The sequence below is a fragment of the Epinephelus moara genome, chromosome 4, assembly GCF_006386435.1.
Source record: "Epinephelus moara isolate mb chromosome 4, YSFRI_EMoa_1.0, whole genome shotgun sequence".
NCBI lineage: Eukaryota > Metazoa > Chordata > Actinopteri > Perciformes > Serranidae > Epinephelus > Epinephelus moara.
In genome coordinates this window covers 23,933,232-23,961,073 of record NC_065509.1, presented here as the reverse complement: position 1 = coordinate 23,961,073, position 27,842 = coordinate 23,933,232, and the positions used below count along the sequence as shown (strand labels likewise).

Here is a 27,842-nt window from a genome sequence, read left to right as displayed (position 1 = left end):
GAAGGCTGGGTTACTGTAGCCTATCATGTGAACGTCACACTGATCATCCTGTTTAACCCTGTTCAAACTCTCAAACTCTGTATGGATAAAAGGACCAAATAAGAAAAAGAAACAGCCAGATCTGATTCTACTAACATAATTCTGAGTCGGCTATAGCCCTCAGGTGAAATCTTTAATCAAGGCTAAACACTTAGCTTTAATTCACTTCATTACAGCCTACCTTAGCACTTAGTCGGGTCCATCACCTTTAACACTTAAGTTCTTAATGTGTTGCATTTTAAATTCTGTTTTATTTGCTCGCCATAAGCTTTGTCTTATGTATTCTTTTAATTGTTAAGTGTTTAGGGACCATTCTGTATGTTAATTCTGCACTATGAATGAATTGATTGATTGATAGAAAGGTCTCGAATGCACTAAGGGTTCCCACTGGACTGTAAACGCTGCAGTCATTTGTGGTCAGACAAAATGGCCATTTCTCATCACCTCCTTGCCTCTTCTCTCTGCGCCGTGGGTGAGAATGAAGGGCATTATCCTGATGGATGGCGTGCGCCCCCGAGCTGATGTTTTCATATTACTTACCCTTTATTTCTCCCTCGCCAGCCTCCAGCCCCGCTGCCCGCTGCCTCATGTTTATGGCTGACTTTGACAGACTCGATGGGTGACACTGTCTTATTCCACATAAAGTAACCTCACATGTTGGACTGCACTGTCACACCGCTCGGCTTTTATCTCTCCTTCCTTCCTCACTCCTGAAAGTCCTGGGCGTAACCTAGATATGAAAGGAGCACCCAGAAGAGCAGATATGGAGGGAGCACCTGAGGCCACCAGATGTCTGTTCTTAACATTACTCACCCCTAATCTCTCCTTCCTCTCACTTTGAGATGCTTTTGCGACACTACACACACACACACACACACACAAACACACACTGGCACACATATACAGAGTATTCCCTGTAGGTATGTGGTTAGCCTTGAAAATGTGGGTTTGTGACATAGTCTAGATTTCACCAGCGATGTTTTTCCCTAAAATAACTCACCCCCTTTCCTATGTCCTGTCTATTCTTCATCTGTGCTTTACTCACATAATTCCTCTGAAAGCTCTGAGAGCCCATATTCTTTAGAACTACATTTCTGCCTATTATTGTAACACCTTCACCCTTTCTTTGTCTCCTTTGCCACCCCTGTTTTACACCCCTTTCACAAACAGGAGACAGCCATTTTATAGTATTATTGATTACAGTCTCGTCTCTAACAACAGCAGACATTTTCACATCCCCGCTTCACCTTGGAACACTTCAACATTATGCCCCCCTGGATAAACACTAACATTTCGCACAAAGTGGATCGCACTTTAAGATTAAGCTCTCAGGCTGAATGTTTCAGGGCTTCTGTGGGTCCTGAAAACACCTTAAAATGTTTTAAATTCAGTTTTAATAGTGCTGGGCCTTGAAATTCATTATTCATCCATTATGCTTTAATTTGAATTTACCTTCCTGCAGAGAGACATGAAAATTCCTCTCTGGATATCTCGTTTAGAATAGCTTGGAGTGGCACCTATTTGTCAAAAATAAATGTTGTTAAATTTATTGATACAAGTGCAGTCCTTGTTCAAAATGGGTTTTTCTGCTTGGCTTCTGGTATTGCTGCTTGCAGCTTTCTCGAGAATCATCCAAACAACCTCACGTCCAATACTGGCCTTCCTTGGGTCCTGAGCAACACACCTGCCGTGGCACAAATGCGTCCCCCAGTAACACTAGAGTATATGCATGTGTAACATATGCTCTCTTTATTCGTCTGTTGTCAAATGTACTGTAACCATGGATGTGTGAGACAACTGGACATGGCACTGCTGCTCAGCCTTGCTTCTATTTTTTCCCAGTGGCTACCTGTGATACTGCAGCAAAAAATTCCCCTGTGGCCCAAAAAGCATTTTCCCATATGCTGTTATAAAAGCCATGTCTGTAAAACTGTTGACAGGACACCGCAAACTGCAAACAAGGTCAAATATGACTCTATATAATGTTTGATATAATGTTTGACATCATTACAATGTAGAGACGACATGCTGATCAGGAACATGTGGGCACGGCCAGCGGGAGAAACACTACTACACATATTCAGTTACGTAAACGCGGAAGCTCAGAACTTTTTTGGCATATGCCCCAAGTGAGCAATTCCCATCTCCCTGAATCGACACCACCTCGGGGTCCAGTAACCAGATCTAATAATTCGTAACTGTAGCGAGCGATGAGAGAGAGCCTGCTGTACTCAGCATGCCATGTATCAGTTAATAGGGTCCTCTCTCAATACAGTACAAAGTTTGTATGTTACACACTACTAATAGCCTGGATCTCAAGAGCTCACAGTCGACACCACGCTTCCTTCAGTCCTCAGTCATACATTCAGTAATTGGGAAGTCGATCAGGTTGTCCAGAAACACAAGGGACAGACATGCAGACAGAGACTCCTTCCATAAAGTTTGATTGTGTCTCACAAGGTTTAGTGAAGTGTTGAATGAACTCTCTGATAGCCGCACATATCCTGTGGTTTTCTAAGCTGTTCTGGGTGACTGACATTGGTCATTATAGCTGTATAACAGGAGAATATTTCTCTCCTCCAGGCCTGTGACACTGTAAAGTAATACAGAAATCTTGTTTAATTACCAAGGAGTGAACGAGGAATGAATCAGAAATTCCAGCTGATGAATATCAGATACCAGCCTGTGAAATCCTACAGTGAAACAGAGTTTCTCTACAAATTTAATGTATCTCTCAATTTGTCAAATCATTACTCTTTAGATTAACAACCCATTTAAAAGCAGCAACATATCCTTGACAATATGTGCTGCACATCAGCCTGTCGTCTCTCTAAAGAGTCAGGAGTCTTGAGATTCTGAGTCTCGATAGTCTCAATGCTTTTTCAGGGGTGTATGCACTCCAGGTTCATACTTGTAATTTTGGTTTCTACTGGAACATATTTACATGCTTTAATGTTCAAAAAACTTAATTTTCCTCGTACTGTCAGTGCTGGAACGCCTGTATTCACTCTCTGTCCGATACGCTCTGCTTTGGTGCCGAAAAGCCCAGTCCGCTCAGACTAGTCAGTGTTTCCTACTCTTCCTGTCTTCACTATTGGCATCTCTGCACTGTTTTTGTAGCTTGGGGAGTGGCTGTAACGGAACATAGCTGCACTTTCTATCGTGAAAAATCAACTTTTAAAGTTTCTAAACTAAAATCCTCAAACCGGACATGTTCCAGCAAGAATATGATCTGTATCTGGGGAGAAATGAACAACACTGACAACCAAGATTACACGTTTCCCTGATGTTAGCATGTAGCTATATGTAGCAGTGTAGGCTACTTAATATAAACACTTGTAGTGGCATCCCTGGAGCAGATGACCAAATTAGGAAATCTGTCACGAGCTTGTAGCAAAAGTAGATTATTTGAAACTTTGGTCCTGTTTTGAATGAACGTTAGACAATGTAAGATTATATATCTGGCAGCAAGTAAGGAAAAGCACAGCAGGGCAGGTAATTAGCAGTGTCACTGCATACATCCTGATGTTAATTGTGGACCTGATGTCTACTGATTAAACATTAATACACAGCCGTCTTTCTTCCTCTCCCCCCACCTCCCTCCAGGTCTGTGGGTGACCTTGAAGGCTCTGGTGGGAGACATAGTTCAGATCCGTAAGGAATACCCTCACCTGGTGGACCGCAGCACCGTGGTGGCCCGCAAACTGGGCTTCCCCGAAATCATCATGCCGGGAGATGTTCGCAATGACATCTACCTCACCTTACAGGGCGGCGACTTCGACAAATACAACAAGACGACACAGAAGAACGTGGAGGTCATCATGTGGGTCTGTGATGAGGAGGGCAAGGTCATACAGGTGAGCAGCATGAAGAGATGAGGTCGACAACACGCAGGGCACGTCTGCCTGTTTGAATAGGATTTGTGTAAACAGGGATTGGTTTGTGTGTGGGGGTGTGAGATAGAGTGTGCAGGTGCATGTGTGTACCGTTTGTGTAGTATTTAAGAGATAGAGGTGGCATGGGTCAGTGAGCAAGCACAGCACTGATCAAGCACTTATTCACCCTCTCATAGTCGGGGGCATATAGACGTGGCTTTATCCCAGTTTGAAAATCCATTTTAGACATACATGGACGCACATGCACACACACGTACACACAAGCATAAAATCCCTTAGTTCAATATGACACGCATTTTTCTCTCTCTCCCTCTTTCCCAGAACTCCATCTGTCTGGGAGCAGGGGATAAGGCAGTCAGCGAGTACAGATCCGTCATCTACTACCAAATCAAGCAGCCCCGCTGGATGGAGACAATTAAGGTGTGTGTGTGTGTGTTGTAGAGGTGTACAGAGGCATCATTGTCTGTACCTGAATCTGTTCACCCAACAAAATTTTCTGCCTCTGTAGCTGTCATATCCAGACGAATGTATTTTAATAACTAAAACACAGCCACAAGTCTTTGATCCATGTTGGTAATAACTGCACTTTTAACAGTATTAACCTTGTTTTAAGGCGAGAGCACAACAAAGAAGGAAATGACAACAAAAAACACAAACAAAACAGACCCAAAACCGCATTTAACTACATAGCCTACTCACTTACGTAGGATAGAGTCATAGATATCAAAGAAAAATGACCAAATCAACAAGATCTGCAAGTCAACAAATCAGGCAGGCAAAATGCTCCGTTTCTACAGTGCTTCCTATGAGCAGATTCTCTAGTTCAAAAAGAGACCAAACTTTTCTATGAATGTCCATGGATGGTTTTGAGCCATACAAAAGCCACAGTGTGTCCTGCAAGTGACAGTAAGGCTTGTTATTTTTAGCAGAGACAATTTCCGCAAAAACTTGTGGCCCGTAGTGGCCGGTTAAGAGAAGTGCGGAGTCAGCAGTCAGTGAAACTATAACACAGTCAATAAAACAGCTTTCTCAATAATTATGAGTCATTGCTACCATGAGAGATCCTCCAGCATACAGTTATAAATGTACAGACAAAATATGAAGCTTATAGTCTCATATTTTAGCTGCGAACAGATGAATACTCAAACATCCACACAAGACTAAAGGCTAATGACAGAGATGATAAATATAAATGGTAACACTTTACTTGAAGGTATCTACATAAGAGTGACATGACATTGTTATAACTATGACATGACACGGTCATGAACCTGTCATGAACATTATGTACATGTCATAAACATTTCTGACTGCTGTCATTAAGTGTTATTCTCTTTTTTGTAATGACAAATTGACATTGTTGGGGTTGTCTTGATTATGACAAGTTTACATTAATTAAAGTGACATTACCAGAAGTTGTCTTTGTCATGACAAGTTGACATTAAATTTGTTTGGGATGTCCTTATTATGACAACTTGACATTAACCAGGATGACATTACCAGAAGATGTCTTTGTCATAACAACTTGACATTAACAAGAAATGCACCTCTTTTTGTGTTTATGACAAGTTGACATAATGATTGATACAAAGGCATCTTCTGGTAATGTCATCCTGGTTAATGTCAAGTTGTCATAATAAGGACATCCCAAACAATGTCAACTTGTCATACAAAAACCAAATGATACTCAATGACAGCAGTCATAAATGTTTATGACATGTACATAATGTTTATGACAGGTTCTTGACCGTGTCATGTCACCCTTATGTAGAGAACTTCAAGTAAAGTGTTAGCATATAAATATATATATGATCCACTATAACTAATAAAATATTTAAATAGGAGTTTTTTTAAAGCATTACTTTCATTTATTTCAGGGAACTTTTATTTTGTAATTCCACAATTATTTCCCAGCTCTTTTTATTTCCATAACACACACAGCTAAAAACTACAGGTTCTAAGCTTCATTGTGATGTATAATCTGTGGGACAGAAATTCAGCTGCCGCACGAGGCTTTTGCTTTGCTACTCTGACAACTCATCGTAAAGGGGAGAGTGATAGTGGGGAACGGTCAGCTCTAAGCCCACTGCTGCCCAATGTGTGCTGACTCGGTGGGGTTGATTAAAGAGTATAGCATCAATTTTCAATTAAGTGTAGTAAATGAAATGACTGATTGATGAAGTCAAAGTCCTGTGTTACAAACAGACCGGGCATTTTTATCTTCTGGTCATCCACAATGATATAAATCAATTTGAAGAAACAAAAATGTCTCTCATTGCTTTTCCCCTCAAACAATGACAAGCAACTTTTTGAGGAATAAATATTTGTTTCCGTTGCATTATTTGTGCTTTCCCTGGTACCGTATTCATATTCAGCTACTTCCCTAGTGTGTTGTGGAAGGAGTTGCATACAGTGGAAGAATTTCACTCCTGTCTATAAAAGTAACTCCTTTCAGTTTCCTCGAAGGTGCCTGATGTTTATGTAGCATTTGCATTCTGCTTTTCAACTGTAGCTTTACAGAAAATAAGCCCCCGAATGTATACCTGTAAATTTTGAAGATATATGATTTTATATTCTATAATAACATCCCCTCCAGGTGGCAGTCCCTCTGGAAGAAATGCACAGAATTCATTTACGCTTCATGTTCAGACACCGCTCTTCCCAGGAGTGTGAGTATCAGCCTCTCCTCCTCTGCCTATCTCTTCTCCTCTTACATTCACACTCTCTACTACTCTTATCCCCGGAGCATTATGGGACACTGAAGGGACCGAATGATTGGAAGCAATTTTGAAAATGACCCAAGGCATCATTACACACACTTGATTATACAAATCAGTAGTCTTTCTTCCTCCCATGCCTGGTTTCTCACCCTCCCTCCCTTTCTGTTCCCCTTACGTGTCTTTCCTGATCCTCCCTCCTTCTGTTTATGAATCCGTCTACTTCGTCTCCAGCCAAGGACAAGAGCGAGAAGAACTTTGCCATGGCCTTTGTGCGTCTGATGAAGGATGACGGCACAGTTCTGCAAGATGGACTGCACGACCTCGTCGTCTTCAAGGTCAGAACCAGAAGCAGAACTTTTTCAGAAAGAAAACAGATCAAGTCATGAAAGGGTTCAGTGTCGTCGTCAAAGAAAAACAAATCAAATAAGATGTAAAAAAGACCAATTTCAGCTCACTAAAAAAACCCTGACTCATTTATTGTCACCTGAATACCCTCCTCCTTGACCAAAGCATTTAGACTTTTACAGATGCTAAAGCTCCCCCGGGAGTAATAAATGACATAGTGAGCCTTTTATGATGAGAAAGGGTCCCAGCTCATAACTTTTGTTGGACCAAACAGTCTTGGATTAAACAGCCAGACCACAATAAGTCTGAAATCTGAAAAGCAGTACGTCAAATCAAAGTAAACTCTCACCAACTAGTGGTTAAACCTGCAGTTGTAGCTTTTATCAAAGTAACTTTGTGTCATATTTGCTGAAACTATCACCATATCCACACAGTAGTACATGAGACAGCTAATTTGTGAAAAAAAAAATCACACTCCTCCTCCTCCTCTTCCTCCTCCTCTTCCTCATAGTGTTTCTAATGGCATTTGCTAGAATCTGCCACAGCTAAAGCAAGCAATCATAGCTGAGGAGTCTCTAACGCAAACATGTCAGTCACTGCTTGTAAACTGCGGTCAAACTGTCAAACTAGGCAGTGGTGGTCAAATATGAATCAAGATTCTGTCACTGCATTGCCTATTTCTCACCTCACATGTTTTCAGAAACATATTTTAGTGTACTGTTTAGCTGTAAAATGAGAAACTTTGCTCCAGCTGGTGGGTGGTGCTTCATTTTGGCTGTACTGTTTTCAACATGGCGGCCAGGTCACAAACTTTCTCATTCTACAGCTAAACAGTAGACTAAAAAATGTTTCTGAAAAAGTTTGAGACAATACAAAAGCAACACGGATACAAAATCAGTTAACAGTTTGACTGTAGTTCACGAGATGTGATTGACATGACTGACAGCTTCGTTAGAGACTCCTCGGCTCTGATTGGTTGTTTTCATTCAGTGCGGTGGATTTTTGCAAATGCCATTAAAAGCACCACGAGGAGGCAGAGGAGCATACTTTGTTCACATTCTGTTTCATGTATTACTGTATGGATGTAGTGACAGTTTCAGCAAATATGACAAGAAGCTATTTATCTTAAAGATACCAGCTACAGCTTTTATAACACAACTGGTTTACAGAATTCTTTTGACACATCATTCATGATCAGACCTGAAAGAATGCAGAAGATTATTCTGACTGTGCCAAAGCTCAATGCCATTCCTCACATAATTATGGAGGGCTTTATTTGGATATAGTAGTGAAAAATGAGTGGTAGACTTTACAAATCACTGAAGCCTTTTAGGTTATTTGCCTAAAACATGGCATAAAAGGTCAGATTTACTGTCGGTCTGACATATACTGTGCATACTGTAACAGTTGTGCTCAGTTGCAGCCATCATCAAGGCACACCTAAACATATAGTGAGTCTGGACGGGAGATTATGGCCGCCCAGGTTGAGTGAAACCCAAATAGATTTCCTGCCAAATGAGCCAAAGCTAAGATTGAATCCCCCTATTGATTAAATGCCAAACGCAATGAAGATTAATTACTCGTGATTCTCTCAAAGACCAAATGGATGGTCCCTACGTGCCCTCTTTCTCGATTATCTCTCGTTATCCCTGCATTCCTCTCGATCTCTGTGCCACTCATGGCTTCAATCTCTTACTCCCTGCTTTTCCACCCACTCACTCATTATTACTTATTGGTTTGGCATTAAAGAGGGCAGAGTTGAGGTTTGAAGCCCAAATTAATCAGTGACCTGAAGATGGTAGATGATGTGTGGCGAAAATGCAAGTACGATCACATCATTAAACAAGCAAATAATATAGAAAATCAATATTCTAACATGATCTGTCTTTCTCTTTCTCTTCTTTCCATTGTGGTCACTCTAAGTTTTCAGCTGCCACCAAGTTTTTATTTTTCTAACCTGTCCTGGCCCCAGTGTTTCCAAAGCTATGAGTTCACAAACTGAAGTTGAGTTAGGTCGAGGTAGATGAGGCAAAGTGATCACAAGGGATTACTGCTGTGGAATTGGTGGCTTCAATCATTGTTTTTCCTTCAGGACTGGCCTGATAAATCACCGCAAGTGTAACAAACCCCAGTGACTTCTACTCCCGTATGTACATCAAGACATTTTGACTAAGCACGGGAAATATGATTCGTCTCTCAATGCTGCTGGAACAGCCACCAAACATCTGTGCCATCATTAACAAGTTGTAGCATTGCTGGTGTGTCAACATTACTGGGTTAGACATGACTCCCCCACATTGTCCTCTCAGGGTGACAGCAAGCGCATGGAGGATGTGAACTCCTACCTGTCGCTGCCGTCATCCCGCAACCAGCAGGGTGACCTCCACAAGGGGACAGGCCTGAGCCGCAGCTCCAGCAACGTGTCAGGAAGTGGAGGCCTGTCAGTCAGCTCTAGAGACAGCTTCTGCATCTCCACCCTGGTCTGCTCCACCAAGCTCACCCAGAACGGTAGGTGCATGTGTGTCTTTGTGTGTGTGTGTGTGTGTGTGTGTGTGTGTGTGTGTGGGGTGGGGGGGGGGGGGGGGGGTGATGCAATGTTCAGATCGCCCCTTTGTGACATTGTGTTGACATTAAGCCACTCTACAGACTTGGCAGGGCAAAACATTTTCATTCAAAAAATACACACGCACCCTCAGGTTAGGGGAGAAATTATTAGGAGGAGGGTGTTTGAAATTAAACCTGACACGTCAAAAAACATTAATTAACATCTTCTTTCAACAGAGTAATAAGGCCAGGCCAAGACAATGAATCATCTGTTGACTGTGAAAGTGGTAGAGGACAAATCCACTGCTTGGAAGGTCTCTTTAAATATACAATGTGTAGTTTTATGCCACTAGGGGTCTCTCAATCAAAACAAAAACAAAAGATGGAGCAATGCCATCATTGCAGTCAGTTTATCCTGGTAAGGATTCCTTCAGCATTTAGCGTTCCAGAGGTTCGGGAATTTTCGGCAGAGGTCTCTTCCTCTCCAAAAGAACCAGACCGATTAAAACAGTTGAAAACACTGAATAAAGTAGTTTCAATTTATAAGTAACTGTTTTTCTAATGCTGTTTGGCTTGTCGTGAAGGGACTGCTAGCTCGGCTGCTGCTAATACACATTAGCAGCAGCCGAGCTAGCAGTCTCACCTATTTTCTCTAATAACTTAATATCCAGACGTTCAGGATTTTTTTTACCAGGAGCCGTATTATCCTCAGATGTCTCCTCCTCTTCAAAACCAGCATACCCTGTGATTTAAAGCAGTAAAAACACTAAGTAAAGCAGTTTCACGTCAAAAATCTGTGTTTCTCCAATGCTGTTTGGTTCACCAGGGGCTGAAACTGAGCTGCCGCTTGCCTTTGCTCAGCTTGTTTCTCTGATAACTTTAGATCCAAACGTCTCATGACTAAAATCCTTCATCAAGTTAAAACTCTGGCTTAAACTGGATAGTAAGTCAGTTTATCACAGCTTCTGGCAGACAACTATGCTGACACGTGCAAAGGGGGTATGACAACACTGTAAGGCGACGGTGACCAATTGACACAAACTGAATCCTTGATTAAATTTTCAGGTTTCTCTGGGTTCGAACTGTTTTAATACAGAGCAGTTACATATTATATCTTTAAGTCCTAAAACACTACTGGTCTAGTGTGCTTGCCATCTTGTTTTGGGCTGAATGGCTGGAAATTCAGATTTCTTGTGAGAAAACTCATAAAACTAGTAGTAAATGACAGGTAACCTGCAACCCTCCCTGACCTCATTACGCTAAATGTTATTTTCAGGTTTAGGGCTAAAAGTTGAGTCAGGATGACAGTAGCTAAAGGGTGAGGTGAGGGTTAGGGTGAAGTAGACGTCCAGCCAATTAACTGAGAGTCAACAGCATGTTAATTAGGTTAATGGTGCCAGAACTACAAGTGTGTGTGTCTGTGTAATGGTCATGGGATAGTAAGCACAGGATAGGGGGAACTGTACATGGGTTCGATTAGTGAGGAGTGTCGTCATTTTGTCCTGCACTCTCTGGCAGGTAGCCACATAACCACACACAAATACACGCACACACACAGAAGCGCACACCTAAATCCACAAATGCATGTGTGCACGCACATTCCAGACAGTGAGGTGCATCAGGCACAGGTGCAGTGCAACAGCTGCTACTGAGGAAGCCAGTCCATCACTATAATGAACATTATCCTGCAGTATTAATCACCTGTACCACACACACACACACACACACACACGGACACAGACTTCCAGGCATGTATGCACACAGTGTTGTTTGGGGCCACCCACCAGATGTGCGACTTGGCTTGGTGAGTCAGAAATTATTGGACAGGAAAAGCGGTGAGCTTCAAGCGGGCGGCCCTACAGAGACATGGAAATCTGCCCCATGTCAAACTGTAGCAGAATTAATGACAGCAACTGTGGATTTGAATGTTCAGCTGAAAGTCTCACTAAAAAAGAGGAACAGGGACTGTCCACTTGATAAATCATCACTTGACAAATTGCTGCTTTGGTGTTGCTTATCAATCAGAGATGAATTTGGAAAACACAGACCCGAGTGTAGTATTGTTAGTAGGGCTGCAGCTAACAATTCCTTTCATCATAGATTCATCTATTGCTCTTTTTTTACTTGATTCAACCAGTTGTTTAGTACACAGTAACCACTTTTATTTGTATATGTTATGCACTCAATAGATACATCTCTCAGATTTTGGGTAAAATTTTGTTAAAATCCGTGTATGACCACCTCTCCTTTTCCAAGATAATCCACCTGACAGGTGTGGCATATCGAGATGCTGATTAAAAGGCATGAGCACTACACAGGTGTGCCTCGGGAGTGAAAACAAAATTGTTGTGTTTAAATTTTTCTCCAGTGTAATCTATCTATCCATCCTTATAGATGTATAATAATATACTATAAATACAAAACCCCAAAGTGTGAGATTTACTCAGTTATCTTAGATTAATAGGAAACAGAGAAAGGCAGTAAACCGCTGATTATGACATTGTTGCCAATTTATTTTCTGTCGCGTAAACGATAAACTGACTTATTGTTTCAGCTCTAATTTCAATGCAGTGTATCAGCTCATTAACTCAAACTCCTTATCTTCTTTTGCATTATATTAAAAAGTGCCAAGTCACTGAAAGGTAAATTCAGAGTAACAGCTTATATGTATTCTGCGCCACAGTCAAGGAGACACGTAACACAGAAGGAGACACACGCTGTCAAATGTTCAAGGACAGAAAGTGAAAAATTATACAATACAATATAGAGAATGACATTTTTTCAACCAATACATTTCCATTGCAATAGCTTTGATCCACTCTTAAGTCAGGCAGCTGTGTGTAAGACAGCTGAACAGAAAGTGTGCTGTGTGTCTCTTCTCTCCAGTGGGCTTGCTGGGGCTGCTCAAGTGGAGGACTCGACCTGAGCTCCTCAAAGAAAACCTGGAAAAACTCAAAATCATTGATGGAGAGGAGGTGGTCAAGGTCAGTGGTGTGAATACGAGTGTGTCCTTGCATAAGTGTGCAGACCGGCATATGTGCGCTCTCACCGGACCTCTCCTTTGTCTGTGTGTGTGTGTAGTTCCTGCAGGACACTCTGGATGCCTTGTTCAACATCATGATGGAACACTCCCAAACTGACGACTACGACATCCTTGTGTTTGACGCCTTGGTGAGTGTGTGGTGTGTGTATGTTTATCCTCTGATAATGTTGTGTGCGTAAGTCTGTGTGTACGGTTTGTCAACAGATGCAGCCGATTTGGTGACAGGCTGTCTCTTTGTGTATCCAGTCTGACATCTTTGCGTCTACTCATCCATCTTTTTCCAAATAAACATGTCTATCAGATGATTGTACATAACTTTTTATCTGCCCAGTAAATGTCTCCTGCTGTGTAAACATGTAACCCTCTCTCTGTCTCTCTGCTTCCCCCTCCTGTCTGCCAGATATACATCATAGGTCTGATTGCTGACAGAAAGTTCCAGCACTTCAACACAGTGTTGGAGGCCTACATCAAGCAGCATTTCAGCGCTACGCTGGCCTACAAGTAGGTCACTTCCTCCCACTTCCTCTCATCTCATTCTGTTACATTTTGTACACGCTCCCTGAATGACAGGAGGCACTGATCTCATACATACATGTATGTTTTGCACCAGATTTGAATGAATATGACATACAAGATTTTACACCATTTGTCACACTTGTAAGCCAACTTTTTTTTTTATTTTTTACCTGGACCATATTTTCCCATTTTCTTGTATCTAAGTGACTAATAGAGACAACAAGTTTTAAAAGTGGTCCAGTATTCGGAGAGACAGAGGTGAAACAGGCCGCAGTGTAACCAGTTGGGGCATTTGTGCACTGTCAATTTATGACCTCTAAAAGTGCTTGTTTTTTTTATCACTGACGGACTCAGTTGTTTCGAGTTAAACAAAAAGAATCTTACTCTTTAACAAAAAGGTTTTTATCTCTGTAGGGATCCTTAACATAATGTTGTCAGACACTTATAAGAACAATGGTAAACAGACTGCACTTGTATATAGCCTTTCCAGTCTTCTGACCACTCAAAGTGCTTTTACACAACGTCACATTTACCCATTCACACACATCCACACACTGGCCGAGGCTACCATACATGTCCCCACCTGCTACTCAGTAAGCATTCACACACACTCACACACCAATAGAACAGCCATCAGGAGCAATTTGGGGTTCAGTATCTTGCCCAAGAATACGTCAACATGCAGACTAGAGGAGCCTGGGTCGAACCACCAATCTTCAGATTAGTGAATGACCCACTCTACCTCTGAGCCACAGGCGCCTCAGTCTGAGCAAGCACTTTTAATGGACATAATTCATGGTGCACAAATGTCAACGAGACAAAGATAGGTACCTTAAATTCATACCTTCAGCAGTCTGACTGAAAAAGATGCAACAAAGCAAAACATTGCAGACAAGCAATATATAATGTGCATGAAAGTAAAACATGGTAAGAGTTACGTAAATAATTAATAAGTACTCCAGAGAGCAAAAAGTTGAGTTGCAAATCAGTATGCTCATGCAACAACCTTGTTAATGCCTTCAGAAAGCAAAGTCATCTCCTTTTGAATCTGCCACAGGAGACTTTATTATCAATTAAACCCACCGAGCGCAACTGGCTATATTAGGTTTAAATCATTTTACCATGGGCGCCATAAAATGCCAGCTGACTATTTAATTTAGCTATGACCTTTAGGATTTGTAATGACAGTGTTAGACTTCATGTAAAAAAACAAACATACAAAAACAAATATAATACTGATTTTGTGTGAAAATGTAAGCACAGTATCAGCAGTTTTCTTGTTTGCATTTCAGTGAGATTAGATGATCTTTCCTGAGGCAGTTCTCCCACCTCTTGGGAATTATGAAATCTCTTAAATCCCATTAGATAATCTCAATGATGTGCTGTCATCAAGCCCAAAAAAACAGACTGTTGTGTGGTTCCTAGAAAGTTGGACAGAGCAGCTTAAAGCACCGCACCAGCAATGCTTACATAGCATTAATGTGGGTTGTCCCCATCTGTGTCACAGACATAATCCTGTCAAGTATGCCATATTTCATGCCAGGGTTACACAAGTGTTAAACCTATTGTGGTAAATTGTCACCTGAAGATCTAATGTTCAGCGACTGAGTACTGCATTGTACCCAGCTGCCACTGGAGGTCAGTGTGTGTGCTGGCCTCTTGAGCACTTGACTGAACAGGATTAGAGTTTTAACCCTGCCTCTCTGTGGAGTAGCAGCTAAAGCACTCAGGCATGCACCCCAAACACTTCACTCTGCTTCTTACTTGCTGTTAATTCACTTCAATTGATTCAGTGGGCACTAGAGACAGCATTTGTTTGCACTGCCAAAGCTCCAGTTAGGAAATTAAAAGCAATTCTGACTCTTGCTGCTCTTTTCCCCCTTGAATCTTTTCTTGGTTTCCCCCAACTGCTTCTCCTCCTCCTTGGCTTTCTTTGCCCAATTATCCCTGAAACTCTCCTCCTCTTTTAACTGCTTTTCTCTCTTCCTGTCTGTTCGTCATTCCATCTACTCATCTGTCTCTCCACCATCACTCCATCCCTCCCCCTGCCAGTGTGTTGGTGTTCACCCTCTTAAAGAGGGTCACTGCAGCTTAACGCCTGTCAGCCCAGAGGCTGTTATGTAAAACTCTCTAACTCCCTCTCACTACATTTTAAACTCCCTATCTCTTGCTCTTAAAAAAGAATAAATCCTCCCGTGCTTGCCTTTAAGCCATGCACCAAAACAAAACCAGGGGAGACTGAATGGTAATAACGCTGGTAATATTTTCAAGGCCACCCTGATGGCAGTGAGGCCAGATTAGAGTTCATTTTTTAAGGGGACTTTTATTGTTTAAGAGGATTGGGTAGTTTTAAACCAGTTAGTGGGTGATCCCCTGTTGCCCTTTCATGGAAATAGAGCCATCACAAAGCCAAAAGTCTCAACCCTCTTAAGTCCTACAGTATTGTTTTAAGTGTCATGAATATGCTAGTGGTGCGTGCCGTTGAGATGATGCAGTGGGAGATTGGGCAGAGAACTGCTGATAGGTCTTAAACTTAGACTGAACTCTCGCCACCCACACCTCACTCCAACTGCTTTGACACAGTGGAATATTTATGTGTGTCTAAAGACGCCTGTGGGGTGTGCATGTGTTGGAGGATGATTTTTTTTTTCACCATGCCTCTGAGGGCAAATAGAAATGTCTGTGAGCTGTGTGAAAGGTACATCTGTTGAGGTGTGAAATACTATTTTGCCATTTTGCCATTTTTCCACCTCTACCTCGCTGCCAGTCTTCCTCTCTCTCGTTCTCTCACCCTCACTCTGTTGCACTCTGTCTTTCTGCTCTATGGAAGTGAGAAATGGAGTTGGTGATTAAATTTCCAACCTGTGGATTGTCAGAAAAGGAATGACAATCCTGACTGAATGATTTTGATTTTTTCCTTCCTTTTTTTCCTCTGTCCTGATTATGTTTCCTATTCTTCCTCTCTACCTGCTCTCTCTCTTTCTCATCTTTGTATTATATCATTCTCCCCAGAAAGCTGATGTCGGTGTTGAAGAGGTATCTGGATGTGTCCAGCCGGGGAGAACAGTGTGAGCCCATCCTTCGAACCCTCAAAGCCCTCGAGTACATCTTCAAGTTCATCGTTCGCTCACGCATGCTCTACTCCCAGTGAGTGTTTGTGCACTGATCATTATGATAATGACAACTAATTACTTTTTGGACTCACAATAATGCAAATACAGATTCTTGATCTCACACACACAGCCCAGTGACAAAGCAGGAGTAATCGTTTTTGACAGCTCTGTGAGAAAAGGCTGCTGATTACAGCACTAACGTTGCTAATAAGCATTGATGATGAAGTGCAGCGTCCGAATGAGAGCTAATGACAGGGCAGTGCTGCTGAACGGGCAGACGACGGAACACCAGACGAACAAAGTTCCTGCAGGAGAGACTTATGACACCCACTGTGCTGAGCCGAGAGCTGCGCCGTACGATAAGTGTAAACACCATTTATAACTGCAGCACAAAAATTGATGCTGACAGATCAGATCCACGATCCACAGCAAGTATTATGTGCCTTGCCTATGGGTGACTTGAGTACCTGAGTGTGTGTGTGTGTGTGTGTGTGTGTGTGTGTAGATGTTTAGTATATAAATCACAATCGTGTGTGTAATTGAGTGCTTGTTCACATAAGATTGCAAGGTTTATGTGTGAACTGTTATGAGTTGTGTGCCTCTGTCAAAAGTCAGGGTGTATATCCCGAGTTTTTTCACAATACGATATCGATTCTTTGGACAACGGTACGATATTTGCCAACATCACAAAGTCTGCCACAAAATGATTTTGATTTGATTTAATTCAGGGGTCTGCGATTGATAAAAGACATTATCATATGTCCATTTAGTACACTCAGCTGTCTTACTCACAGCTGATTTAAGTTACCACGTCTCCCGACACAACAGCTGGGTTGTATTTCAGCCTGCATGCATGTTTTTTCAGCCAAACGCTTTTGAAACAGAGCAGCCTATGTTGCTGTAGCAAGAAGTTAGCCGAGTGAGATGCTTGTTAAGACGATGGATCGTTTGACCCCTCGTTAGAAGCAATGTATAGTGGTTGTATAGCTGAGTTTCAGTGGTGTCTGTCCGTCTGTGTGTGTGTTGGTGTGTGTATGTGTTTGTCTTTTGAAGTCCACCGGTCAATGAGGTCTGTCTTTTTAATCTTCTAGAGGGCATCACGGACTTTGTTTGTTCGAAAATGGTGTGTTTGTTTATCGATGTGGTGGATGTGTTTGTTTATTCAGCGTGTGCGGATCTGTGTGGATGTATTAGTGTGGGTTCCCCAGTGGGTGAGTGAGAGTGTGTATGTGTGTGGGCACGTGTGTGTGTACAAAACATACATCTAAGTATGTCTGAGTGTTAGTCTTTGTGCATGTGCACCCCATTATATCTCCACTGCTCCTGGACTGACTGAGCTCCAGTCACCAGACTCCCCTGGGTATCTCTGAACTGATAAATCTCCCACTCCGTCTCTCTTTCTCTCCTCCTCTATCTGTCATCCCCCAGCCGATGACTCCAACTTGCTCTGCATCTAAAGTTTTCGCAAAATATCTCCTCCTATAAGGCCTGGCCGTGCCAGCAAAGAATGAGGTATTCAAGGCAGCCGCTGGTGCTGTAGGTGCATCTGTAAGGCTCCATCATCATCACCATCAAGACTAGCAGTCATTAATAGTTAAAGAGGCGGCGCTGAAGATTTATTAGCTTGTCAAATCGGCTTCGTGTTCATGCAAAGTCTATTAGGAGCATGTGATGTTTGCTTCAAAAATATGTAAGGCATGCTGCTGCACCAGATTTTGCTCTTTCCTTCACCTTCTTCCCGTCCTTCACGCCCTAAAGCCTCCACATTACTTCCCTGTAGTCTAGTTCATCAGTTGTATCTGTTTCTTTTTCCTTCCCCGGAGCACCTGCTATGTTCTATATTTCTCGTCTGTCGTCCTCTTTCCCTCCATCCCTTCTCTCTTCTTTAAATCTCACCTCTCTTTACTTCATTCCTCCTCTTAATTTTTCCCCCACACATTTTCCTATGAGAGCACATTGCATTCATTATGTAAGTCAAAAAAAAAGGATGTTATCTAAAATGATCTTTTCTCATTATTGTGATAAAGATCTAAATATTATGAGATCACTTCTGTTTCCTGTGAGATCTCATAATATGATTATGTAATCTTTTCTTGTCATCACAGTATCTAGGATTTCTAAATTTGTTATCTTGCGAAAGAAGACGTAATCTCTGGTAACGATAATAATAAAAGCGTATCTTAAAATAATGAGAAACAGTTTATAGTAACATAGCATTCATCACACAGATAACTGCAATCACAGTGAGGCATTTGTTCCATCCATCAGGTACAGATATCTCAAACTTTACCGACCGAACAATATTTTAATGAATTCCATCTTTGCCAGAGCTTTACTGATTGGCCCGAGGGGTCCACAACGTTTGTTCAATTGTCTGCTCGAATAAACTCTTAAACACTAATACAATTTAACAATACTCAAGGTAACTGTGTGACTCATTGCACCGCCCTTGCATTCATAAAAGTTTCAATGATCAGTCTCAGAGGAGCAATGTCGTTTTTATTGTACTGTATTGATGCATCGCAACCTTGTTGGTCACTGCACCAGTTATTAGCTCGCTCAAGCCCATGATGCTAAATATCTGCTTTTCAAATTTGAACAAACCTGCAAGAAACCTCTGGGTACTTTGTTAAATGCAACAACCTTCATAACCCATTGCTCCTGACTAGAGGCCTCATCAGTCGATCAGTCAAGTTTATTCTGATAAGAAATGGTGATGTTGTAGATATTTAAATAATATATTATTTTAAAGCTATTCTGTGCTCTTCATGGTAGAACTATCCATACCCACATCAGCTCAAAATGAAGTTAGTTAAAAGGACTTTTGCAGAGGCAGAAGAAGTGGAGGTCTAATTCTGCTGTCCTCAGCGTTATTAAAATGTGAATTGTAGATAGATTAAAGTCCAAGGAGGGCTGTCATTTCAGGTTAATTTTGCTTTTGATAGCCCGACACCCATTAACTGGTAACTAAGCGATTCATTTCTAAGAAAGAAAAAGCAAAATGACGTGATATAAAAGAGGCTTTTCCTTTTAGTCCAGTATTGTATGATTCAGTGAGCTTTAATGCCACATTTAAAAATGCTATTCATTTACATGTGGTGTAATTTTAATGTTTTGAGTAGGAAATGTCTTGCCTTTTTTTTATTGGTTCTGCGGACAGATAGGCAGCTAGCTGCAGTAACTTGGAAACATAGCTCCCACTGCTCTCCCTCAGGCCCTCCATTAGCCTTGGCCACTCTTCACTGTGCATCACTCAGGACAGATGGGAGCTAATGTCAGTAAGCTGGGTTGCTCATTTGTGATGAGTACTGGTAACACTGTCCTGCAGGGGCGATTGCTCTGAGACAACAAGGGAGGCTGAACTTCCCCTGGAGGCTGAACTTCCCCTAGAATTTCATAGAAGAAATGGTCAAATATGCACTATTGAATTTACATTAAAATGAGAATTTACATGGCATTAAACGTGCACTAGGAGGCGTTTCACATCATGACTATGATGTTCAAACGTCAGCTGTTTATCACCAGTTTTCAGAGTGACCTCCCCGTCATACATTCTTCTGTCAGCACGGTGGACGCGGAGCCTCCAAGCATTCCTATGAGACAGCGCTGAGCAGGTTTTTTCATGCAGCAAAGTGAGACGGTCATTGGATACGTGTGACAAAATCGTCACTTCCAGGGAGGCTCAGCTTCCCTGGGACCTAATGGAGCGGTAGGCGGGAGAGGACACTCAGTGGAATTGTGTAAAAGGCTGAATCCCTTTGTGATTGACAGTGCTTTGGAAATACACAGCAGCATAGGCGATTGAAGTATTCTGACAGAGTGCCGTCCGGAGTGAGTTCCTTATTTCCATAAGCGATATAGCTCATTGTCACCATTTGTACAGTACAGTTCAGGTGTTTAAACCCATTAGAAAATCTTTGAGGTGTGTTTTGCTGTGGTTCTATGAGTGTGGTTGAAAAACGGCTTCAATTAAATGTTCCTTTTTTAAGTTACTGCCTCGCTACAATATGACAAATTTTATGATGTAAACTTAAAGTGAGCTTCCCCTGTTTGAAACACCAGCAGCCGCCACTGCCATCCTGGTATAGCGACTTTGGGACTACGTAGAGGCAAACCCTCTGGTCTCCTCCCAGGTATTCCAGTTGGGTAAGCAGTTTCATTTTGAGCCACAAAACTCCTTTGGCATTGTTAACTATGTTAGGTGTTACACCATCCGTGCTGACACTGGTAACGGTGCTAACAGAGCTAACAGTGATACAATAGTTAACAATGCGAAAGAAGGTTTGCAGCTCAAAGTTGACACTGTTCCTGCATCATAACGCAGCTAGCTGGCCGGCTGTCTCCCACCAGATCTGGGTGGTGCGCACTGCGCAGTGTAGCAAACTGAAAAGTAGCAAGATTTAACTTGAGCCGGTCAAAAACACCCTCTGCAGTTCATCAGTTAATGTTTAACTGTTGACATCCCTAAGTCTAAGCTTTACGGTGATATATGACTTCATATTATTCTGTGTAGTTTACCTTCTTTTATACCGCTTGTATTAGTAAAATGGAAAAACAAGAACAAAATGAATGACAGAGGAATAAGGAAAGGAGTGATAGCACATAGAAAGCTACCATTGCTGGAATTGTTTCATGCATGTTCCAGCACTTGGGACATAATCCTTTAAAAAAATCACCATGAGACATGGTCCCTCCAAATTGGCACCGCAGTATAATATTAGGGGTACTGGCTCATGGACTGCTACTTTATTGCAGCATCGAACATTTTCACTGATTGGTCCAGTGGGGATACTGCAATTATAAATCATAACAAGGTGACATTTGTGACTGATTTGGTAAGACAGGGATTGTATAATTCACAGGGGACATGTTTGCCTTGTTGTTCTCCTTTTTCCTTCGCCTTCTCTTATCCACGGCTACATGCAGCTGAGCCGTCCTCCTCCTGTACTTTCTCTCCCGTTCGCCCCGTTGTTCAGTTTTCCTCAGTGTCCCTCACTCATCTCTCTCCTCCCTGTTGATTCCTTGTCCTTCATCTGTCTCTCTCTCCTCTCCATCTGTCTCCAGTATTAGTTTGCTGAGCTAGTATGACGTATTTATGTTGTTGTGCTCATGTGAGGGTATTTAGTGCCTGTGTGTGTGTGTGTGTGTGTTTGTGTGTGTATGTGTGTGGTGTAGATAAGTTGTAGCAACAGCCTATGGTCATTTTAGTTCCACATGGATCTTTTGAGATGTATTTAAGTGATACCCTTCAGGCTTTAACATGCTATACTGTACCGAGTATAACAAATTTAGTGAAGTGTCTATGTGGCAGGAGTGCACAACCTGCAGTTATCGCACCGACACTGACCCTGACACATCAGACATAATCTCTCTCCTTACACACACGCACAAACACATACACAGAAACACACACATTCTTGCACAGACAGGGCCGGTGGATTAAGCAGGACAATGCGTCTGTAATCATAACTGTGCTCTGCAAAGAGCCCAGTTATAATACCTCTGTGTGTTACTGCCTAATCCCTCCCCCCACATGCTAAATTCACTGTGTGCCACATGCTAATCCTTCCCTCCAGCACTCATAACTTCTTTTGTAATTAACAACTGCACAGCTCCGCTGAATCAGACAGAGATAGTGAGTAGACGGGAGAAGGAAAGGGGCGGAGAGATGGATGAGAGAAGTTTGCTAGGGGGTGGAGGAAGTTGAACTGAAGGGATGGTAGAGGAATGTGTGGGTGTTTTTATGTGATGTGAATAGCAGCAACAAAGATAACCCAGTTTTTTTTTGTTAAGTCAGAGGAGAATTGTTATAATCACAGCAGTCAGCACTTATCAATGTTTAATTTTACCTTGTCATCACAATGCTGCATGGGTTTGCTGCATCACTATGATAGCATACAGTGCATTGAATAACAAGTGAGTACTGGGCAGGCGGTAACCTCAGGGACTGAAATATGAAGCCAACGTGGAAGTGCTAAAAACTGCAGTTCCTCTAATGGCCACTTGAGGCTGGCTCCTGAAGCGAATCAATCACCATAGACCCCCATGTTAAACTGCCCAAATTTACAGCAGAACTAAACACATAGCCTGGTACAAAAACGCTTTTGGTTTCTATTGCTAATTTCACCATTCATGACAACTGTACGGGGGGTGAATTTACATATCACTGATTTGAGTGACAGGCTGTCTGTGAGGCATCACCGCAATCTGTGAGTCATATCCACCCTCTCGTCCACATATGGTCACTTCTGGCCCAGAAAAACCAAGATGGAAACAGCTGAAGTGCCAAACTCAAGGCTACAAAACGGTAGTCCACAAACCAATAAGTGACATCACGGTAGCTACGTCCATTATTTTATGCAGTCTGTGGAACTGGGTAGCTCTGTGTGTGACACTTTCAATGTCATGGTCTCACAGCTTCGTATGTAAAATGTGCAATGTGTAATGCCTGGTCATATGCTCTAAACAAATAGGGAGCAGCGTTTTACCTCCTCCCACCCCCGTATAGCTTTCCAAAATTCCAGTCTCGCGTCACCAGGATTAGTAATGCAAAGCAGTTACAATATGCAGGGTTCCCACGGTCATAGAAAACCTGGTAAAGTCATGGAATTAGTAGTGCTGGGCAAGTTAGGCAAGAAAAATGATCCTGGGTGATTTAATATGTTTGCATACCTATGACGTGTTTTTTGACATTGAGCAATTAACATGGGTATCCATAGGGTGTTCAGTTGTCACTTCGGTTTCATTTAAACTGCTGTGAAAGTAGAGCGTGGTAGTTCGAAGGTACGGAGTATTCTTTTTTTTAAAAAACAAAAAAAAACCAAAAAATGAACTGAATTGTTGGCTGTCACTCCCCGACTCCGGGAGCTTGGCTGTGCTGTGTCCACAGACCGCATATAATATATAACATTTTGGGTACACACTACAGTTCTATTTGTGTTGTACATCATGAACAGTCCTGGAATTTTTTTATGGGTCTTTGAAAAGTCATAGAAAAGTTTTCATGGAAATTTTGTCCTGGAAAATGTGTGGGAACCCTGACTGTGCCAACTAATAACTAACAGCAGGGTAAGAATTCACCAAACTGCTGCAACTTTAAGAGATGGTCAAAATAACAATGCTATTTTATAATCTTCACATGTGGTTTTGGTCTATATTCATGTTATAGCTTCGTGTTGTTTTAGAAAGACCATAGTAGCAAGAAAACAGCCACATCAAAACCATATATCGACATTTGGAATGTTTTTCGGTACAGTTTGTTTGTGTCTAGTTGCACTAAAGATACCTGTTGCTGAAAAGCCAACGCTAGATGTTTCTTACCAGTCTAAAGAAAACGTTATGAGTTCAGCATCATATCTCATAGCTTTACTCTCCAGGAGCTCTCTAGTGGTGGAAAGCCACACCAATTTTTACTCTTGTTATCACCTTTTTCTTTGGCACTGAATGTTGTTTCTTGCTACAATGCCTCTAACTGGTGGCTGTACCTTGAATGTGAATGACAAGCCCTCGGGGCAGCTTGAATTCTTCGTCATCTCATGCTGGACTGAGAGCAGACTGGACGCTACAGTGACTCTGACCCCCCTCATGAGGTACAACTGGCATTATAAGACAGAACAGAGCAGGGCTAGCTGGTCAGCATACTAAGTACAGTAGATATCTCTGTAACACAGTCTGTTGATGTCTTTGTGATAACGCCAGAGCTGTTGCTTTTACATGTTCTTTTGATAACAGCAGTTCCTTTTTTTAATGTTTTAAAACTAAAATTACAGCCATATCTACTGGTTAAATTCTAAAGCACCTTCATGCTGAATGCATTTTCTACCATAATACTGAAAGAAGAAGTGAGAAGCTGCAGCCAATTCAGTTGATGCTTCATTTCCATAAAACACAAGAATCTATGTGTAATTTCACTTGTTGCCAGATTACTCTGAGTTGGCGCAGACAAAGCCAGTGCTGGCTCGATGAAGATAACTTCAAAAACATTATCATTACCAACTTGGAATCATTCTACACTGTGATGAAAAACAACTACTGCGGAATAATTTACATCCCAGTGGAGTCCTTGGTTGTTTTATCAATAATAAAATGCTTAAAAGCCCAGAATAAAATCTGTCTAGGGGATAGAAAAGGTAGGTTTTTGATATGAAGTCACAATAAAAGCAGGTTTTCAAGTAAAGAGGTGACTTAAAATACAGCAAATTATCATATATTATAATCATGTGTTATCCTACTAAATCCTCCCAGAAAACAAAGGATTACAAAGTAGTTTTAGCATAACAGGGATGAGTCAATACCTCCTCCATAAGTACATGCTTCAGTAGAAGAAAAACAGGTTTCTGTGTAAGATAAAACACCAGTTCATAATGCACGATGATCCCTTGGGTTATGATCGACTAGATATAAAAATCATGTCATGAAGTCACACCTGGCCCAAGTGATGGAGGTGATAAAACAGGTATGAGCAAAGGCAGGAGGCAAATACAAGACAAACTGTGAACTAAACCCTCGTCCAACCATGTATGTTCAGCTGAAACATTTTTATTATGTTATATTTCAGTTAATAAATGTACTGTTTTTTGCATAACCCTTGATAATCTTCCCATATTTCTGTTGCACTGAAACATATAACTACGGCTCTTTCTGTCTACATTTACATCCAACTTGAGCTTCATGTCAGACAACCTTGTTTTGACACTCTGTCTCTCCACGCTCCACCTTCACTGATTATTTACCCCCTGTTGTTTTCTCTCATCTTTCAATTCGTTCCTCGGTCCTCCCCTCCATCTCCTTTGCTAATCACGTCATGTTTTCTGACGTTTGTTGCATGCTCGCCTCTTTCTCTTTTTTTTTCTGTTTTTCCTGTTGCGTTTCCATTAATTTTCCCCCCTGCCCTCCCAGGTTGTACGAGGGAAAAGAGCAGGCGGAGTTTGAGGAGTCGCTGAGGAGGCTTTTTGAGTCCATCAACAGCCTGATGAGAACAGACTACACCACCACTCTGCTGCTCAGGGTAATCATGTGTGCTCACGCTGCACACCATACTTCACCACCTAGCAGTCCTCTTTACATTCTTCTCATCTTTATCCTCACTCTTTTTCACTCTTTCTTCTCATTTTTTTTCCCTTTACTTTCACCTGTCTGACCCTGGCTGTGTTTCATTAGTTGTTCAACATACCCTCGTTGACTTTTCTTCAGCACTTGCCCTTGGGGGGGAATTCCTGCCGCCATCATAAGTGTCGCTCCATTTGTTTGAAAAACTGAAGTAAACTTTTTGAGATCAACCCTGAGGGAGCAAAGTCAACATTGATGGTCACTCCAGAGGTGTATATCGCCCACATTGTATTGCAGTTATGTATTTGATGCAAGAAAATACATCCATGGTTTGATGGCAGTAATGTCCTTAAAACTCTGGTTGGGAGCAACAAGGACAAGGAGAAGATGAATAAATTGTAAAATAAAAATTAAATAAGTCCACTACCTGGCATTCTTTTCAGTTTCACTTTTTCTAATATATCTTATAGGTTAATATAGGTAGACATACATGTGTACAGGTTCACCAGTTAACACATATTTTCGAGAGACAATTGATAGCTTGATATTTTACTGAAAAATTTTACAATTAATTCCAGTAAATATTTACTTAGATTTTGTACTTTTCAGCTTGTGTGATTTCTTTACTCCAGACTACAGCTGTCAAGCGATTAAAAGAATGAGTCTAATTAGTTACATGCTCTGTGATTAATTAATCTAAATTAACTGCACATCAGTTTTTTCTGTGAGAGTATTTCAAAGTTTTCAATTCAAATTAATTGTTTCAGATGTGTCACAAAGCTGCTGGATTTTGGACCTAATTGTCCCCCTGTCCTCTACCACTGAAACTGGCCTGCAGTCCACTGCAATCCATTTTACAAGAGAGTTAGTTAGTCGGCCACAGGTAGACTTATTCAGTTTGTGTCTGAACACCTGGTTGAGTTTGGCTTGACGAGGCTGGCTGCTAGAGCTAGCATCGGAGGCTGTGCCAGCTCAGGCCTCTGGGTTCGCTGCTAAATGCTTTGCGTTGATGTGATATTTCAGGCTTGAAGTACTCTGATATTATAAAATTACTTACTGCAGAAATTCCAGAGAAAAGTGCTCCCATCGACAGTTCCATCTGGGCATTTTTTAAAAATGTAAATGTTCCATCCATTGGGCCAAGCAGCGTCGTCTCATCTGCCTCTATCATGTGACAAAGCCACAGTAGCCTTCAGTGATACACTCCCTGCTCCCCTGCTGACTTTCCCTCTGCTCTCCAGGTGGCCTCTGTGTGATCTATGTCATTACATAATACGAAGGGCTGAGGGTATGTTCATGAAGGGAAATGGAACTACTAATAAAACGCAGTGTCTGTCTCATCTTCCTGCTCCTCCACACGCTCTGACTTCTCCAGTGTGAGCTCTCGATGTGATTCAGCCAACATCTCTATTCTGCTGCTTTGTCTTTTTCTCATCCTCACCATTGACACCAAGGCAGACATACAAACCGATTGAGTCATAGACAGTTTGGCGGACACACAAGTGGCCCCATAAAACATTAAACAGATACTTCCTCACACTTGTGATCAGAGGCTATATGATGGCAAAGTCACCTTCTATACACCAGCAGCTTCCACAGGATTTCAAGACAGTATTTTAACAGGGTTTTCTTGTGGTGTGTGTGTGTGTGTGTGTGTGTGTGTGTGTGTGTGTGTCATCAGGTTGCTGCTCTGAAGTATCTGCCAACAGTCCTGCATGATGTTGAGAAAGTGTTTGATGCCAAACTCCTCAGGTAAGCTTGCCTTTAAGCACACCGACACACACTAGCACGTTATCTTGGGTCTCATTCAGGGACACTGACAGAGAGGATATATGGGAGCTTTCAGCTCAGCTGAAGTTTTCCTCCTGGCTTTGTTCAATGACCTCCGTCCTTCTGTCTCCCACACATTCCATCCTGGTTGAGCCCCACCTTCTTTATCAGGTGATAAAAATCTCATCAAACTGACATATACACAAGGACACACACTCAAACTCTGTCTGCGCCTCCTCCATGTGCCCCTGAGTGAATTGACAATTTCAGTGAAACCATCAAACAAAACCCATTTGAACCTCTTCTCCCAGGTTTATTCTCTGTCTCCTGAAGAGCAAAACGACTGGGAATGGCTTGTTTAACCTCTCTTTGACCCTGAATCAAACTTACAATATACAGTTTAGCCCATGAAATGACCTCAGTGTATACACTCACCAGCTGGAACACCTTTTTCTAAAGTAGAAATTTAAGGCACTTTATTTGTCCTCTAGCAATACAGCACCCGAATATGGATCCATTGTCTTGGTATGACCTTGTTTCTTTTCGTAAAGAAGATGTTAATCGATGTTCTTCACTGGCCACGTTCCTTTTCAAACACCCTCATCCTCATAATTTCTCTTCTCACCTTTCTCTGACCTGAGTGTGCTTTTATGGGTTTGTGGATTATCCACATCTGCCAGCTCAGTCCCTGGAGTGGCTTGATGTCAACACAGTGTCACAAAGGTGCTACCTTTAACACCTGCCACGCAGACACACTCAATCAAGTACACACGTACACAGGTAGAAAGGTGACACAGGGCAGAAATAA

The 27,842-nt window shown here is 41.8% G+C and overlaps 1 protein-coding gene across 1 annotated transcript in view; it reads left to right on the top strand.

Annotated features, from left to right (window-relative positions):
- Window positions 1-27,842, top strand: part of LOC126389464 (dedicator of cytokinesis protein 2-like) — a 148,815-nt gene that overhangs the window by 10,933 nt on the left and 110,040 nt on the right. Inside the window, exons 13-23 of the mRNA XM_050043180.1 lie at window positions 3,646-3,896; window positions 4,257-4,355; window positions 6,532-6,604; window positions 6,887-6,990; window positions 9,310-9,508; window positions 12,431-12,528; window positions 12,626-12,715; window positions 12,988-13,088; window positions 16,116-16,250; window positions 25,115-25,223; window positions 26,946-27,016. Coding sequence (XP_049899137.1) covers window positions 3,646-3,896; window positions 4,257-4,355; window positions 6,532-6,604; window positions 6,887-6,990; window positions 9,310-9,508; window positions 12,431-12,528; window positions 12,626-12,715; window positions 12,988-13,088; window positions 16,116-16,250; window positions 25,115-25,223; window positions 26,946-27,016 — 1,330 coding nt within the window. The remainder of the gene's footprint in view (window positions 1-3,645; window positions 3,897-4,256; window positions 4,356-6,531; window positions 6,605-6,886; window positions 6,991-9,309; window positions 9,509-12,430; window positions 12,529-12,625; window positions 12,716-12,987; window positions 13,089-16,115; window positions 16,251-25,114; window positions 25,224-26,945; window positions 27,017-27,842) is intronic.